Source organism: Chenopodium album, chromosome 19, assembly GCF_948465745.1.
Source record: "Chenopodium album chromosome 19, dcCheAlbu1.1, whole genome shotgun sequence".
NCBI classification, from domain to species: domain Eukaryota; kingdom Viridiplantae; phylum Streptophyta; class Magnoliopsida; order Caryophyllales; family Amaranthaceae; genus Chenopodium; species Chenopodium album.
This window is the reverse complement of record NC_137852.1, coordinates 1,627,379-1,640,342: the sequence shown is the minus strand read 5'-3', so window position 1 is coordinate 1,640,342 and position 12,964 is coordinate 1,627,379. Positions and strand designations below refer to the sequence as shown.

Here is a 12,964-nt window from a genome sequence, read left to right as displayed (position 1 = left end):
AAAATTAATTAACAACGGCTCAAAGCTATTTACTTCCATTACTTTGTCGAACAATATAAAAATAACAAATTTGATATCCAAGACCTTAAATCGAATTTCATTTCTATTCACGACTCTCATTTAAGACTTGTTCCAACATCTAACTCTTCAATAATTGTAAAAGAAATCGTCGTGTTTCACATGGGCCAATACCACGTCCAAGTACATCCTTCACAATCTCACATCAATTTCTTATTTTGTCCCCCATGTGACGTCCAGGTACACGCCCCTTCATCAAAATTACCATAAATACCACTCTCACCCTTTCTACTTTCATCTCTTTTAAAACCCCCCAACAATTCTCACACCACAACCAAACCAACAAAAATAAAATAGCGCGGGGCAATTTCGTAATTTCACCACATCGCCGGTGAAATGATTTCCGACGCCGGAGCTCCACTACTTCCGACGAATTGCGTCGCCGAAAAACGAACCGATAAAGAAGCGTCGATTTCTGGCGCCGTGTTTAATGTGTCGACGAGCATTATCGGTGCCGGAATTATGTCAATTCCGGCGACATTGAAGGTTCTCGGAGTTATTCCGGCGTTTTTTCTGATTGTTACCGTCGCATTGTTGTCGGATTTATCTGTCAACTTTTTGCTTCGGTTTACTTACTCCGGTAGCTCGGCGAATTTTTCCGGCGAGCCGGCGACGTATGGTGGTGTTATGAGGGAGTCTTTTGGTTGGGTTGGATCTTTGCTTGTTAAGCTTTGTGTCATCATTTCTAATTGGGGCTGCTTGATCGTTTATCTTATTATTTTAGGTGACTTTTTAAATTTTTTAAAATTACTTATTCTTAATTTAGCATTTTTGTTGATGTTTTGCATTGATAGTTTGATACATGTAGTTTGATTATGTTTTTTAATCTGTACTTTGATTTTAGTGTTTTTAAAATAGTTAATTTTGGTGGTATAGATTTAAAATTAGATAATAAGTTTAGCAAAAGTCTTACTATAATGATTGTATGGAAAAAGGTTCTAGTATGTAACTATGTACATAGTCGTGATGTGTGGATTAGTACATAGTCGTGCTGGGTGAGTACTAATGAAGTGAATCGAGTGATAATGTGATATACTTGTGTTAGTGTAGGTAGTCTTGTGGATACTTGATAGAGGCATAGAGCCGAAACAATTGATCGATGTACTTGTGTTAGTGTAGATAATCGATAGCGCTCACAAGTCACAATCCCTAGCCCAACCTTAATATGTTTTGTACGCAGTACGTATTCGATAACAAATATGTAAAGTAGATATGATGTAGTGTTTACGGTTCTAATAATCATAATTAGGTGTGACCAACTCGAATCTGATCTGAAATGAACTTGAATCCGATCATATACAGTACTCCCTTCTTGAAAGAGCTCAACTTTGATCAAACAACTTTGGTAGATAATTTATGTGCTTTTTGAGAGACTGTTTTGGTATTGGATTGATTGTTTTATTGGACTCGTCTCTCTCTTTATGCTAGCTTTGGCATATATAATTAACTTGCAGCTTAAATTAATGTCAAAAGATCAAATTCAAGTTGGTTGAATTAGAATGTTGTTCTATTAGGGACAAATCTGGACTGTCAATGAGGTACATAGAACAATCTGATTCGGTGATTACACGTAAGTTGTAACAATTTGGCAGTGATGATCTTGTTGTGTTAGATATTCGTGTATGCTTGGCTTACATATGATGATGTTTTCCATGATGAACACTTAAAACTGTGCTTAATATCCTAATGCTTTTTATCCCTGCAGGCGATGTTTTCTCTGGAAGTGAGAATGGAGATTCCATTCATTTGGGTGTTTTACAAGAATGGTTTGGCTCTCATTGGTGGAATGCTCGGCCTTATGCCCTTTTCTTCATTGTCGTATTCATTCTTCTCCCTTTAGCACTTTTCCGGCGTGTTGGTAAGCTCAAACTCAGTCTATTCGTGCTGCTAACATAATTTACTCTATGGCTGTAATAGATGCTTTCCTGAAAAACAACTGATTAAAGTGCTAGTTAAATGTTACTCAGGCGTGATCATTAGAATCTGTTTAAATATGATCTAAGTATGAGCTGAATTCCCATTTTTTCTTTGCAAGCAGAATCCTTGAGGTTTTCCTCTGCAGTGGCTGTTCTCCTAGCTGTGGTGTTTGTTTTCATCAGCTTCGTGATGGCCATCTCTGCGCTCTTTCAAGGAAATGTTCAAAAGCCTAGATTGTTTCCTGAATTGGATGGTCATTCGTCATTCTTCAACCTCTTCACTGCTGTCCCAGTAATTGTAACAGCATTCACATTTCACTTCAATGGTGAGTAGAATAAATTTCAACTATAATAGTATTAAGTGAATTTGGACATAATTGTGTTCAGCTGTACCAACTTTTACATATTTTTGTTCTCTAGTCCAGAGGAACTTTTTAAATGAAAATTTAGAAGGGAAGGTGTTTCTCTAATCGTTGCACTATAACTATGGTTAAAACTTCTGATTTTCCTGATACAGTTTTTTCCTCAAAACTGAATACAAAAATATGCAAAATTGTCTTGCTGGGAAAATTTCTCAGTTCAGCACAAGCTGCTTACTTTCAGAATATTTAAGCAAATTTTCTTGATACTAATTACTACGAGTAAAAGATAAATTAAATCATACTGTATTATGATAAATGGAGTGCATCTGAATTGTCTGTAACTCTGTTTTCCTTTGTTTATAGTCCATCCGATTAGCTCAGAACTTGGCAAGCCGTCTAAGATGACAACAGCAACAAGAATTTCTCTCATACTTTGTGTTGTCATCTACTTCTCTGTTGGCTTCTTCGGGTACCTTCTGTTTGGTGAGTCAATTGCTTCCGACATACTTGTAAACTTCGACAGGTCCTCTGCAAGTCCTTTCCTGAATGATGTGGTACGATTGAGCTATGCTTTTCACCTTGTGCTAGTGTATCCTCTGCTTAACTTCTCTCTTCGGGGCAACATAGATGAGCTCCTGTTCCCTAAGAAGCTAGTTTTGGCTAATGACAAATTCAGATTCATTTCTCTCACTTTAGTACTATTGGGCTTATCATACTTGGCTGCTATTGCCATCCCGGATATATGGATATTCTTTCAGTATGTTGGTTCAACTACCATCATTTCAATAGCATTCATTTTCCCTGCTGCCATCACTCTAAGGTATACTCTGGCTTTTACTTCTTTTTCGTTAGCTAAGGATGCAAATTGTCGTTGCTTATGATATCTGTTTTCTCATGGCAGAGATGTCCGGGGTATATCTTCAACAAGAGATAAAGTTGTTGCCTTGATAATGTTGACTTTGGCTGTAGTTACCAGCACGATCTCTATTGCGACAAATATTTTCAACGGAAGCAAGTCTTAGAATTACCCTCTTAATCATGATTTTCTGGCTCGAATGTATTCATCGTGTGTATTTTTGGTATATTATATGATTATAGTGTCTGTAAATTGAGCGGGAATGCGGTTGATTTTAGCACCATGAGCTATTCATTTATAGATGTAAGTAAATCCATGGCCTTGTTCCATCTTGGAACGATGTCTTTGTATCATGGACTGGAGGTATATGTATGTAGTATTGTTGGAGAGTTGGCCATCTGCAGATAGAAATAGGATGAGAGGTTTATGTAGTCTAATGTAAAATTTTATACATATATGGATTTCAACTCAGGGGAAAACCCGACTATTTAGAAATGGTATACCAAGGCAGTAATTTTATATGGAAGAGGGCAACAACACTTGTTCGGCAGATTGTTTGCTATTCGACGAGCTCTGTTGGTTCTTCAATGCTCCACATCAAAGGTGCATTCTCAGTTTTCAGTCAAAAAACTCACATCCATAGCATTTTCATTTTAATAGATATGTAGTACAATCATGGAGTGAAAATGTGAAATCTTAATTTTGAGTACTTTTTATTTAGAAAGATCTTTGAAGACCGTCCTTATAGTACTATTCTTAAATCAAATAAGCTACCAATATTTTAAAGGAAATATTGTCACCATTAATCCTAACTTTGCTCCATCCGACGATATTAATCCTAACTTCAGTTTATTTCATATCACTCTTAACTTTGCACCTTAATAATTGTTATCACACCTAAATGACTTGCAATCGGTTAATCAGGTTAACAATTGTGTGTTAGATTTATTTTGCACACGTGTCACTACAGATTGGTCAAATAAAAAAAAAAAAACAAAATTTAAAAAAAATCAGCCACCGACCACCGTTAAAGGCAGCCAGAATCGGGGAGGGGAAAGGAGGGGAGACTGGAATTTGATGGAGAAGGCATTAGGGTGGTCGAAATTGAACGGGGAAGTGAATGCAAGGGGCAAAAACAGTGGAGGAAGGGTGGGGGGATGTCAGAATGGGAAGGGGATAGGAGGGTTATGGTCGAATTTCGACGGGGAAACGGCAGAAATCGGCTGGGATAAGAGGGACGTGGTTAGAATTCGACAGGTAAGGGATTAGAAGGCGGAAATCGGTGGGGAAGCGGCAGAAACAAGGGGGAAGGGGGCGGAAATGGCGAGGAAGGAGGAGTTGAGGACTTTAAACGGCGGGGAGAGGAAAGCGGCGAAAACGAAAATGGCAGGGGTTGCCACCTACTTGGGTATGGGTTAGGGTTTTAAATTTTTTTAATTTTTTTTGAATTTCTATTTTATTTAATTTTTTTTGAACCTATCACATGCTGACATGTGTCTGGTAACCTCTTACATCAGGTTGGATGACTGTTTAGGGGCGATAAAAATTAATAAGGAGCAAAGTTGAGAGCGATAGGGAATAAACTAAAGTTGGGATTAATATTGGCGGATGGAGCAAAGTTCGGATTAATGGTAGCATTTTTTCCTATTTTAAATTGAACAGCCCTACCAAAAACCATAATACTACCTCTAAGGTCTCCAACTCTATCGATATAGCAATATGTAAATTATTTAAGGCGAAATTGACTAGAACAACACAAACTATTGCTTAGGTGCGCTCAACAACCTGAATTTTAAGTGGAGCAAACAACACGAAATTTGGGGTTTGGGTGCGGAAAATGACATAAATAATTATTGGTGCGGGAGGTGATATTTAAAATGAGGTTAACCCCCATTTCCCTTCATGTAACTATTGTTAGAAGAAAACGGAGGTGAAATTAAGATTATTGAGGAATAATCAATACTTGGAATTATTGAAATTAAATTGAACAAAATTGAGATTTTTTTTTTTTTTTATTTTTTTTATTTTTTTTTTTTTGAAGAAGAAGAAGAACAAAATTGAGATTGATAAAATGGATTTTTCATCAACAAAAAAAAAAGGGTGTATTATAGAAAATAGGGGTGTCTATTCGGTTTTCGGTTTGGATTTAGGCCAAATTCAATCCGATCCGAAATAAAATTCGGTTTTTGATTTTTAAATCCAATCCAATCCGAATTTCTCATGAATCCAATCCGAAATAAAATTCGATTATTTGGATCCGATCCGAAAATCCGAATTAAAATACATTGCAAATTTTTTAGGGACTTAAGTGATTATAAAAATAAAAATGCAATTATGAAAAGCCTAGTTTTAAATACATAGTTCCTCATGATTAATACAAATATTAAAAACATAATTTTTCATAGTTTATATTAATGTAATTATCAAAAAAAATTTACATGATTAATATAATGTATCCTTATTTGTAAAAGTGTGGTTTTATATTTCGGTTAATTCGGTTTTTTGGATCCGAACAAGGTCAATCCGATCCGATCCGAAAATCCGAATTTTCAAAAAATTTCAATCCAATCCGATCCGATCCGGTTTAAAGTTTGAATCCGATCGGAATTAATAATTCGGTTTGGATTGGATTAGATTTCGGTTTTTATCCGAATAATGGACACCCCTAATAGAAAATTGATCAATTTAAACTTTACCTATCGTTTGCAAATTGCAATGAGTGATAAATAGCCCAATAAAAGCCCATAAAAAAGTCGTAGGTTTAGTTAAAGGCCCATAAATTGGCCCACTAATAAGAAGTTAGGGTTTTCCTAAGGTCTTATAATCCCTTCACACTTCCCCTTCTTCGTCTTCTTCACCTATTATCACTCTGCGCCGTCTCTCTCCTCTGCTTCCTTCTCAGGTTTCTCTCTCTTCTCTCACCTTTGCTTCATTCTTTGAATTATCCTTTTAATTTTATATTTCTGAATTAGTTTGATCTTTTGCATTTTAATTATACCTTTCAATTTCATGTTTTATTCTACATTCTTGCTTTTTTGTGTATGTGCTGTTGTTGTACCTGTTAATTTAATTTTGGTTTTATTCTTTGAAATTTCTTGATAATTGAAGAAAACCCTTTTTTTTCCCCCCGATTTTATTCTGGGTTAAAAACTATGAAGTCGTTGAAATTTGAATTAGAAATGAAGAATATGATTTGGGATGTGGGTTTTTTGTTATAATTTGCGGGTGTTAGTTTATTGGGATTAGTGGATTGAGTGTTTGAACTAGTTGTAATATACAAGAATTCCAATTTATGAATTTTGTTTGGTGTTTCACAATTACTTGAAGTTACTTGTATTCTAAAATCAAAATTATGGCTTGATAATCAGGCTGTTTGTTGAACCCTTGCTGAATATATTATGTAATTTCTGTTTGGACCATTTGAATTGATTTGATTGTAATTAGTTATATTAGTATAAGTTTGCAAATTATTGATTTAGTTTGAGGTTGCAGTTTAGTTTCAAGTTTTCTAGCTTTAATGGTGGTTCATGCTATATCCATGGATCACGGTATATGTTTAGGTTAATCGGTCATTGGTTGTCGTTATGTATTGATTTAATGTATTGCATAATCTGGGTTATTGCATTTGCTGATAATGGTTTTCTTGGAGCATATTTTGATAGTTTTCTGTAATATTTGAAATAGGTATTTGCATTGTTGTGTTACCACCTACAAACTAAGCAAAGATGCAAAACGACGAGGGAGAGATCATCGATCTTTACATTCCCAGGAAATGGTATGCTTACATTTTGTTACGCTAATGTGATTAGTTTATTTTGTAAAATCCTTGATTTACTGGATAATTGACGTCTTTTCGGGGTCTCGTGTTATTTCAGTTCGGCCACTAACAGGTTGATCTATGCCAAGGACCATGCTTCAGTCCAAATCAACGTTGGTCATTTAGATGACAGGGGTATTTACACTGGCAGCGCCACCACCTTTGCTCTTTCTGGTTTCGTCCGTGCTCAGGTCTGCAAAGTTTACATGTTCTTCGTAATTCTTTCTTGTTAAATAGCTGTCTGCACTGGGTAGCCTTACTTAGGATTTTATTTTCTGTGCAGGGTGATGCCGACAGTGCCCTTGATCGCCTTTGGCAGAAGAAGAAGGCTCAAAGTGGCCAGTAAGGAGTTCACATTCTCTCAGTTAGTGTTCCTGGGTAGTATCAACCAGGAAGGATGTGGAAGTTTGAGTGCTGATGTTATGAATCAAAAAAGATTTAAGAACTCAATTTTGTATTTTTACTCTTTTGGAGTTTAGAGTTTGTTTTTAGTTGAATTGAATGTTAGTTCTTTGGTTATAATATTGGATTTGATGGTATATCATCAGCTAAAATGATTAATTATGCAGTCTTCACTCTATTCAGTGCTCAATTTTTGGAAGTATCTTGGTTTCTTTTCCATGTTCTGGTTTGCTATTTCTGAGCAGTATTGCAGGCATCCAAGTGAAACCATATATAGTTGGATCAAACTACTTATGTGTCTTGAATTGAAGTACTTTTTATTTTAGTTACTACAGAATGTGTAAACTCTGGTGTCTGGTGTAACCAACATCTTATATTGAATCACATCAACCTTTCCGTTCAAGCTCCGATTTGAGATTACTTTTGATTGAGGCCTATGTTCTGAAGTATTGGAGAGGGGCATATAGTGTTGGTCATGGTTGAGGGCAGTGACTTGAGCGGTTTAAGGTCGAGAATTAAGTGTGATGAGGTAGTATGCTTTGGAGAAGGATCTGAGCGCAAAGGCTAGGGATTCAGGCGCTAGCCTATGCACTGAACGGTTTGAGGGAGTATATAGTATTGTTTCTTGGAGAAAGCAGTGGATTTGACGGTTCAAGGTTGATATTTAAGCGTAATGAGGGGTATGCTTTGGAGAAGGATTCAATCACAATGGTCATAGGAATCAAGTACAAGCCTATGCACTTAACCATTGGAGAGGAGTTTATAGTATTGGCCCTTGAAACATTGTTGAGGAGTATATAGTATTGGCCCAGGTTTTAGGTCGAGATTTTCAACTCATTCAAGTGCAAATCATAGTGCCAAGGTACTCACATTGGAGTGTAGCCAATTTGAAAAAACGTTTTCTGTAACTGGGATTTCCTTTAGTTTGTTCAGGTTAGGGTAGGAAAAGAAAAAGGGTAATGCATTAAGAAATGAACAAGTGAAACAATTTGATCAACAATTACATTAATTAGAAGGACCCGTGTGTCAATCAAGATCATAACTCTACAAATGGATCACACTCCCATGAAGTATGAATCACATATTGAAATTATCAGGAATTGACACAGGTTTATAGGGCACTATACTCAGCTGACCTCCTTGCCCCAATACATCAAAAGGAACATAAAACATGCGTAGTATTTATTTTGTGCTCATGGGAGGGCAGCACATCTCATTCTAGTCTTCAAAAGAGTCATAATTGATCATGCTGCACCTGCATTTTGTTGCTGGCATCGGCTTTAATACTGTAAATGGATAGTCTCGGAGATGAAAGTATTAGTTAAAAGCCAAGATTTTCAGTTGTATCACAAATCTTGAAACTTTTTCAGTAAGCTTGACTTGTAAGCGGTGATGTCTTGATCCTCAGCAGGGTCTGGAACCGACCTGATCACTAAAATTGCTCCAGCTTGGTGTAACGCAGCAGCAGCTTCGTCTGCAGAAACCAATGTTGTTGATATAGGAAGTGAAATATCAACTTTACATCCAAAACTAAAGGAGATCTTTAACATTTTCAGGATGACAAACAAAACTCCCATGTCAATCACTTCATATAGCACAAAACGACCAGTTTTGCCCTTTTTGGCATTGGTCTACATCACAACCTAGAATTTGACTCTAAAATAATTACCGACTGAATCTAGTGAATCATCTACTTCCTTCAACAAGGGAACTTAACCAGAGCATTTAATCAATGTGAGAAACTCAATAAAGCATTCTATCTCTATCCTGATCATATTATGGAATAAGTAGAGGAAACAATTCCTTGGTTTTTAGAAAAGAGAAAACCCAATTCTGTAGAAGAGAGAAACATTAAGCATATACCACCACTTCCCACAAGTGGATGAGGTCACATTCACTGATTCACACCACAAACTCCTAATTTAAACTGCCTTCTTGAAGCTGATGTATCTTTGGCTTCCATACCATAAATTACAAATTTTCACTACTAGTCTTATACCCCCATGATCTTTTCTTTTTCTTTTTTTTTTTTTTTTTTTTTTTTTTTTTTTTTTTTTTTTTTTTGGTATCATGTTCATATCGTGGAAAGCAAGAAAACAAAGTTACCCTTGGAAGTTTTCCTCGCAAAATAAAGATGATTTCACAAATCTCAAAGAATTTCCCATAGAACAACTGAACAAGAACATGCTCAGTCTCCAAGTCTACAATTCCTACCCGAAAAAGGCTGTACAAAGAGAACTTGTACCATATAGTCCTAACAAACGAAATAGAAGTATAAGAAAACAAAAGGCAAAAGGTCATAAGGATGCTTGATTTCTACATAAATCATCCATTTTAAAATGTTGGAAGAAAATTCTATATTATGCTAGCGAAAGGAGTTCTCAATGTGATAAAGAAAGGAAGATATTCACAGATATTCATACCTTTTTTCACCGTTCAAATCCTATGCATTACAGAGGTTATCTTTCTTCAAAAACAAATGCAAGGTGAGGTAAGTTTGTCGTCCCTAAAACCACCTTAAAATCCGTGAAATAATTTGTATTTGCAAGTTTGGTGGCTCGGAATGACTATTGTTTTATTTCTCTCGATTTTTCAGCCTATGTACTAGTCTGCAGCAGTACTCTCTCATTGCACATCAATCAATCAATCAAAGCCTTAATCCCATAAGTGAGGTCGGCTAACATGAACCAAATTTTTTCATTGCACATCAGAGCCTTTATTCAGAACTTAAATTTAACTAAATGATCAACCTGTTACTTCTGAAGAAGCTTCAGATTTCATGGACAGTATCAGTCTTATTAAGTTATTAGTAAGGTGTAAGTAGAGGCAATATGTAGAAGCCCTATTTTCTTGTTTATCAGTATTATGTAAATGACAAAGCAATGTCTCCTTGCATGATATGGATTCCAAACATTCATGATCTGGATGTTTTAAAGTCCTCAGAGTCACAAAACAGTTAATAACTCATCCTTCATTGAAGATATCTGCTCATACCGAGTGTGAAATAACATATAAGAACAATGGTATGGTAAATCACCTACTACTATCATATAAAATGTGACATAGCCCAAATTTACCCCCCAAAAATAGATAAAATTACAGAAGGGGCATTCTTTTCTGAACTCAGTAATATCAACATTCTGTATTGTTCAGCAGGCCCGAACACCCAGCAGAAACTATCTTTTGAGAGCATTAAGTAAAAAAAAACTTGCAACTACAAATTTTGAATCGTACCTGAAGCTGAAAGAGCGGAAAGTGCTTTAAGTGCTTCTTTTCTAGTTCGGTCATCTTTAGCAGTGTCCAGCATTTTCACAAGCTCTTCAGCTCCACCCATCTCTAGAATCTTCAGCCTCCTTTCATCTACAACACATGTTGGCCACAAGATAATATAAAAAATGTCTCATCCTTTTACAGCCTCTTAGAAATGCACTTCAGGGAGAAAAGCACAAGGGAAATGCACAGAAACATCAACAAAAATAGAGATAAAATTAATTAAAACTGCATCTTGTTGCATTGGCTTCCATAACGCAGTTACAGAACCCATCACTTTGTCAATGGCAAAGGGGTATTATAAACGGTAGCATTCTAGCGTTGTTGTCTTATTGATCACCAATAATAATTACCCACGTGCAGCATGACTTAACATGTTTTTACATCCACATTAACAAGATCTAGCAAGCCTGCATCCTTTTACAAATCGATATGTTTTATATAATTTGAAATATTTGCTTGGTTATCAATAGAAGTTCAAGTAATGGCTGGCAAGTGAGATGCAAGATGTAACATAACCATGAAGGTAAACACATTGTAGCTCGGGAATATGCACATGCAACTGATCCTTTACTGAAAAAAGAGGGAAACTGATTTTTTTTTTTTATTTTTCTAAAATTGCAATACCCCCTTTCTCATATTGCCTTCTCAAAATAAAGCTGAAATTGGTAATGGGCTTAATGGCACTAGTGCACTATGCATATCAAAAGATGGAAAATGTGACCAATGCCTATATATCCTCATTTCCAAAATACATCATAAATGCCCTAAAACACTTGTTGAGCAAATGTCTCCCAACCTCATAGCTCCAACATAACAAGTCAAAAACCACACCAAAGATATAATTCAAAGGAAAACATAAGAAACGCAGGTTAAAGAACACTGAATTATACCGTCTACAGCAAAACGAGCAATCCGAGATGCACCCATTCTCTTAAACAAGGGATCTTTTACTTGCAAAAGTGACACAGATTGTTGTATCAAATTATCTCCTGTACAACACAATTGAACAAAAACACAACAAATCAGTAAAAAAAAAAAAAAAAACAACAACTCAATAGCTACATTATGCAAAGGTTCAGTCTTTTCTTCTTATACACAAAAATCCAAGAAATAAATTGATAGATAGAAGGTTAAAACCAAAATTTACCCATGTAAGGGAAAAGGTGGTAACCAACAGCAGTAGCAGTGCCAGCAAATATAAGCTTAAGCACCCATCCAATTTTTCTTTCAGCTTCTTCTTCAAGAGTTAATTCTTCTGAAAATCCCAAATTACAAAAACCTTAATTAATTAACAATATAACCTAAACCCTATTCAATTTAATTTGTATTAATCACAAAAAAAAAAAAAAAAAGAGGCAACAAGTTTGACCTTTTGCTCTGAGAAATGTAGAGTTGCCATTAGACTGTACATTCCCTGGTCTAATTCTGCAAAAATACTTAAAAAAAGAACAGATATGATGATTAATACAAGCTTAATTAAAGAAGAAATAGGTTGAAATAATCCCAGAAATTGAATTTATGAAATAAAAACTCACAGTATAAATCTGAGCCGCTAAACCTCGCATTGGTATTGAACAATGGAGGATTATTTGATCTTGTTAATGGGTGTTTAACAAAACTACTTAATTTCAGAATGTTTCTGGGTATTTCTCAAATAAAAGTGAAGTTCCAACACTCAACTCGAATTTGGGCACAAAATTAAGGTCGGGTCTCTATAGAATATGGACTTGAATTTTGAGGAGAAAAAATTGGAAGGTTCTTTCGGAGTTTTGGGTCTTTTGCCTCTTATAAAGTCTTATTAGATGCAAAGTTGGTGATGGGTCAAAGCACGACATGATCCGATGCAAGTTTGGTCTGCCCCAAACAAACCTATGTTGGCTTGTAGGTCGAGTGGTATGCGAGTAATACATTAATACAACATGAGATCGTCATAGACTCATAGTCATGTCGAGGAATTTTAAAGGGATGAAAGTTAGGCATTTGTAAATGTATAACATTAATTAAATATTTTTAAAACACATAATAGAGAGAGAAAAGAGGAGAGAAATAGGAAGAGAGAGGTCTGTAGGTAGACCCCACCTATTTTTTGGTCGGATTGTATCACGTGATGGGGGACCACATGTTGATTGTTCCACTGAAAGTTTATATAGTACCATTGAATCCTCAGTGATACTATTTATGCATAAATTTTATACAACTGAATGCATATATAATACCAATTTGTGCTTATATAGTATCACTTTATATTCAGTGGTACCAT

General features: G+C 35.6%; 3 protein-coding genes across 3 annotated transcripts; 2 read left to right on the top strand and 1 right to left on the bottom strand.

Moving 5' to 3' along the window:
- Positions 1-370: 370 nt before the first annotated feature.
- Positions 371-3,790, top strand: LOC145594648 (amino acid transporter AVT6C-like). Its single transcript, XM_081650977.1, has 5 exons — positions 371-802; positions 1,784-1,936; positions 2,117-2,320; positions 2,720-3,176; positions 3,258-3,790. Exons 1-5 carry the CDS (start codon positions 415-417, stop codon positions 3,376-3,378), a joined length of 1,323 nt encoding a protein of 440 aa, XP_081507103.1. The 5' UTR covers positions 371-414; the 3' UTR covers positions 3,379-3,790.
- Positions 3,791-6,001: 2,211 nt separating this feature from the next.
- On the top strand, positions 6,002-7,621 carry LOC145594653 (small ribosomal subunit protein eS21-like). The gene is made up of 4 exons (XM_081650985.1): positions 6,002-6,114; positions 6,897-6,987; positions 7,088-7,220; positions 7,313-7,621. Exons 2-4 carry the CDS (start codon positions 6,938-6,940, stop codon positions 7,373-7,375), a joined length of 246 nt encoding a protein of 81 aa, XP_081507111.1. The 5' UTR covers positions 6,002-6,114; positions 6,897-6,937; the 3' UTR covers positions 7,376-7,621.
- Positions 7,622-8,452: 831 nt separating this feature from the next.
- On the bottom strand, positions 8,453-12,451 carry LOC145594965 (uncharacterized). The gene is made up of 6 exons (XM_081651315.1): positions 12,240-12,451; positions 12,074-12,140; positions 11,852-11,959; positions 11,595-11,693; positions 10,666-10,791; positions 8,453-8,905 (listed from the first exon to the last, which is right to left on the bottom strand). Exons 1-6 carry the CDS (start codon positions 12,267-12,269, stop codon positions 8,778-8,780), a joined length of 558 nt encoding a protein of 185 aa, XP_081507441.1. The 5' UTR covers positions 12,270-12,451; the 3' UTR covers positions 8,453-8,777.
- Between the last annotated feature and the right edge of the window lie 513 nt (positions 12,452-12,964).